Source organism: Penaeus chinensis, chromosome 1, assembly GCF_019202785.1.
Source record: "Penaeus chinensis breed Huanghai No. 1 chromosome 1, ASM1920278v2, whole genome shotgun sequence".
Classification (NCBI taxonomy): Eukaryota; Metazoa; Arthropoda; class Malacostraca; order Decapoda; family Penaeidae; genus Penaeus; species Penaeus chinensis.
Window position 1 is genome coordinate 38,852,823 of NC_061819.1, and position 5,000 is coordinate 38,857,822.

At 53.3% G+C, this 5,000-nt stretch overlaps 1 protein-coding gene across 1 annotated transcript in view; it reads right to left on the reverse strand.

The window, feature by feature from the left end:
• LOC125026385 (serine-rich adhesin for platelets-like) overlaps nucleotides 1–5,000 on the reverse strand; it is a gene marked incomplete at its 5' end in the record, with an annotated part of 55,889 nt that overhangs the window by 14,209 nt on the left and 36,680 nt on the right. Inside the window, 4 exon segments of the mRNA XM_047614809.1 lie at nucleotides 1,304–1,453; nucleotides 2,311–2,645; nucleotides 3,017–3,216; nucleotides 3,535–5,000. The exon segment at nucleotides 3,535–5,000 is cut by the window's right edge and continues 136 nt beyond it. Of these exon segments, the coding sequence (XP_047470765.1) occupies nucleotides 1,304–1,453; nucleotides 2,311–2,645; nucleotides 3,017–3,216; nucleotides 3,535–5,000 (2,151 nt within the window).

Here is a 5,000-nt window from a genome sequence, read left to right on the forward strand (position 1 = left end):
GAAAAAACCCGTATTATAATGAATATTTAATGATACTCAATAAAGTCTTCTGTTCATAAGGCTACTTCAGAGATATGTGCAAAACTCATCAGCCTGTGTTGAATTTTCAGCTTCATTTGATGTTAAGACAAAGGATTTGATATTTCCGGCTGAACAAATTTTGACTACACAGGGTATCATTTATAAGCGAAGACACTGTACACTATAACATTTTGTGTTATGTATATAAATCTTTCTGTATTTTCCTATCTGTTTATCTATCTAAACTACCTATTTGTCTGTTTATATGTCTGTCTATCTACCTGTTCATATATATATATTTACATATATATGCCTCTCTAGATCGGAAAAAAATATGTATAGAAAAATACACACTAGCTAGATAACAAGATAGAAAGATATAAATAGAAAAATAGTTATCTAGCTAGCGTGTGTGTGTGTGCGTGTGTGTGTGTGTGTGTGTGTGTGTGTGTGTGTGTGTGTGTGTGTGTGTGTGTGTGTGTGTGTGTGTGTGTGTGCGTGTGTGTGAGAGAGAGAGAGAGAGAGAGAGAGAGAGAGAGAGAGAGAGAGAGAGAGAGAGAGAGAGAGAGAGAGAGAGAGAGAGAGAGAGAGAGTGTGAGTATGAGTGGGTCGGTGTATGTATGTGTGTGCGCGTGTATGTGTGCATGATTGTATGCTTCCATTTATACATGCATCTGTGCATATATGTGGGATGTGTGTTTATTCATCCAGGATGCATCTAATATCAAAATCAATCCATACATTAGTTACAAAAAGCCTTGAATAAACATGCAGCTTTGGGGCTGTTAATCCCAGTTCTAATCTTGGTGTAAGATTGCATTCATTGCATTTTTTACGGGTTTTGGAGCGTGACAGATCTTGGCAGAATTGTTAGTATCGAAGATCGGAAGAAACGGTGGGGAGGATATGCGTGTGAAATGACCCCGTGTCTGGAGTGCTTCGGACCGGCTTGCAACATGAAGCAACTTTCAGTAGGGTTGGGGGCAATGGTGGTGGGTGTGGGTAGGGGGTCGGGGGGGGGAGGCGTGGAGACTTTTTTTCTGTCTTTTTATATTTTTTTTTCCTCTTACGTCATTTTGTTTTTTGATGAGAGATGGAGGGTGGCTAAAAAAAAACGGGGGTCAGCGTATCTTTAATTAATCGAGTGTAGATAATGTGTAGCTAAGGGGGGGAGGGAGGAGTTTAGGGGGGGTGTTGAAGGGGGGAGGGAGGGAGATGGGGACACTTCATCATCATCATCATGAGGATCATTCATCAAGGTTTCTCTCACAGAACTCATTACCAGACTCATTAGCGACGTGGGAGAAAGTATTCTTGTTTAGCGCCGCCCGAACCTCCATCAGTAGAGTATTGTTGTATCGCGTTCTACCTCTATCTACACCACACATCTCTGAATCTAGTTCACCTCCGTTATCTGAGTCACCTCCGTTATCTGGAAGAGAAGCAGGTCAGAGTTCACACACGGCTCCCACCCCCTCCCCTCTCCTTCCCTCTCCCCCTGCTTTTCCCTCCTTCCCTCCTTCCCTCCCTTTCCCTCCTTCCCTCTTCCCCTTCTCCCTCTTTTCGTGTCGTGGTGAGGTCGTTATGGTGTCTCGCGTGTATTATGTTTTGAGAGAAGTTTGTCGCTGATTCTCGACAGCTGTGACGTCGGATCGTTAATTAATCTACCGTGTCGATACTAAGGTAGAAAGCTACACTTTACTTAAACGAGATTTATTCAAAAAGTGAGAAAAAGGGAGACAAACGTTTCGAAATCCTACCAGAGCTTCATCTTCAGGTATCTTCAGGTCATCAAGTGTTTGATCTGAAGGTCAGATCCAGGAGGATTTCGAAACTGTTGTCTCACCTTTTTTTATGAATCTTTTTGTGTATAGTTTTTTTTTTCGTAACATCTTTGACCTTGGGACTGTCTAGTGAGAGAATCAGTCGCAGAAATCTCAGTGGCTGTATGCGTGTGTGCGTGTTTTTAGATGCTTGGGAAATCTCATTATATGGAAGAAAAACAGACTACATAGAAAAACAAAAAGAAGCTTTATATAGAGACTAAAGAGTATCTACTGCTTTTGGTTTAAAGTATTCGTCAATTTTTTGAGTTAAGGTTTCACTACATGGCACCGCAACCAAACTAAAGTAAAGCAAATACGTGTCTACATGTGTGGATATGTGTGTATGTGAGGGAGAGAGAGAGAGAGAGAGAGAGAGAGAGAGAGAGAGAGAGAAGGGGGGGGCGGGGAGGGAGAGGATGTGTGCGTATGTGTGCGTGTTAAAGCATCAGCCTCTCGCACCCACCGTAATATGGTCCGGAGGAAGATGCGCAGTTCGCAGCGGCGTTCAGCGACCTCACATCACTGCGCACGCTGTTGATGTGTTGTGTCCAGCTGTGTCCTCCTGCGTAGGAGCTGAAGAGGTTACTGGTGCTGCCGCTCCAGCCGCCGGACGCGAGAGACGCCGAGGACTCCTTACTGTTGCCGTGCAGGACCTCTCGAGATCCCCAGCGGCGGGAGACGCTGGCGTTGTCACCGTAGAAGGTCCTCGACTCCTTGATGCTAGAGGCACGCTCGAGACGACGGGACACGCGGATGCTGTCGCTGAAGGACGAGCGGTCGTCCTTGACGGACTGCGACCTGCGGCGGGAGGGAGAGGGACATGTCAAGCGCGACTGGGCCTTTGTGTGGCTGGCACCCTATTTTCCTGCGTGAAGGACTCGGTGCCTCGTCTCCATTTATCTTAATTTTGACCTGTTCGCGAAATTCGAGATCTTCCGCGGCCTTTTTTCTTCCTTCTCTCCCTTTTTCAAACCCTCTGCCTCCCCTTTCCCCCTTTCCCTCTTCATTGCAAACCCTCTGCCTACACTCTCCCTCCCCACTCCCCTTCTTTAAACCCCCATCCTCCTCCCCACTTTCCCTCCCCCATTCCCCTCCCTCGGCCCTTCCCCCCTTCCCCTCGCCTCCCTCCCTCGGCGCTTCCCCCGCCTCCTTCCCTCGCCCCCCCCTACCTCTCCATTCGCCTGATGCGCTGCGCCTCATAGATGTCCCCGGCGGCGTCGTCGTCCTTGCTGAAGGACTCCGGCGGAGACGGCGCAGGTCCCTTGTTGTGGCGCGCTGGGGCTGAGGTCCTGCCCTTCGACGTGGCGGGCTGCTCCAGGGGCGCGGTGCTCCGAAGGGGGGGCGGCTGGAGCGCGGCCTCACACATGGTCTGGAAGGCGAGGCGCGACGTGAGTCATCTGCGAGGACTTGGGCTTTTCGTCATGAATAAGGGTTGTGGAGCCTCTTAATCAATTAGGTAATTAATAAGTAAAAGGTAGCCTTTGAATCTCTCCTAGGCTTTGTCTATGTATATTTCTATTAATCTATGTCTGCACACAAACACGCACGCACGCACACACGCACTCACACACACACACACACACACACACACACACACACACACACACACACACACGCACACACACACACATACACACATATACACACATACACACACACAAACATTACAGACGAAACTATGCTTTACCTGATGGCTTCGAAACTTATCAGGAGAGAACACCTGTTTGCAGAATTCACAGGGTATCAACTCCTCGATCTCCTTGGACATGTGGCCGTTCATCATGGTTTTGCTGTCGAACTTGATGACGCCGTTCACGTATCCGTTTGCCAGCGTCTTCTCCTGCGCGGGCGTGGGCGAGGTCGTGGGCGGCGGGCTGGTGGCCTTGTTGTTCATGAAGGCCTTCTCCCACGGCGTCGGACTCTTGATGTAGCCGTTGATGTTGGCCGTGGGCGAGGGGGACGCCTTCTGCTGCAGGTTGGGCACGTTGGGCAGGTTGGGCGGCGTCTGCGGGGGAGGAGGAGCCCGGTACTTGTGCGGGTTCTTGATGAAGACTGTCTCCGCGTGCTCCTGCGCCGGCTGAGGGGACGTGGACGGCTGCTTCGTCTGTGTGTCGGGGACGGAGGACTGTGGCGACGCGGTTTTCTGTGATGCTGTGGTTGGCTGCGGGGAGGAAGAGGAAGGCTGCGTCGAGACTGGGGTCTCGATGTCTGGACTCGGGCGGTGTGCGGGCAGCTGTGTCGCCGAGCGGCTGGTGATGACTGGCTGCACCTGCGTCGCGTCTTCGTCAGCGCCAGTGTCTTCCAGAGGAGCTGTGTTGGAGCGCGTGTACCCCCTTCTGCTGCCCGAGATGCTGCGCCACGAGAAGATGGCTGAGGACAGGAGGCGGCCACGTCTTGGCCGCATGAAGGGGCCGTCCTCGTCCTCGTAGTCGTACTCGAGGTCGGTCGTCGGGGTGTCCGGGGGTGCCAGCTCGGGCGTGGCACTGATGGCCGGCACGGGCGAGGCCGAACTGCTGGTGGAGGGCGTGGTTGAGACGGAACTACTGCTCATGGATCCGCTGCTGACGGAGCTGTTGCTCGTCGAACTCGAGGGCGCCGGGCTGACGCTGAAGGGCCGGTTGCTGCCCGCGCTCTGGCACGACACGACGACCGACGGCTTCTGGTCGACGATGGTGATGGTGGTGGTGGGCGGCGGGCTGACGGGCGGCGGGCTGATCGAGGGCGGACAGCTGGGCGGAGGACTGGTGGGCGTGCTCACCGGGCTGACGCGAGATGTGTCCCTCGAACTCCTCCATCCTGAGGAGTAGCTCCTTGAGGGGCCCGGGGAGGCAGGAGTGGGACTTCTCCTCGAAGAGCTGGACGACTGGCTCCGGGGCGGGACGGGCGCGGGGCTCTTGGAGGGCGCCGTGGCTTTCCTGGGCGGCGCGCACACCGGCGTCGGGGTCCTGCCGGGGGTGGGGGGCGTGGGGGCGGGACTCCTTCTCGGCGAGGACGAGGCTGTGCCCTGGATCCTGGACTGGATCGAGGAGGACTGGACAGAGGACGTCTCAACGGTAGTGCTCGAGGAGGTGGTGGTCGTGATTCCGGAGGAGGAGGTCGTGGACGTGCTAGAGCTCATGGCGGCTGCGGCTGCCGCTGCCGCCGCGCGCTGGG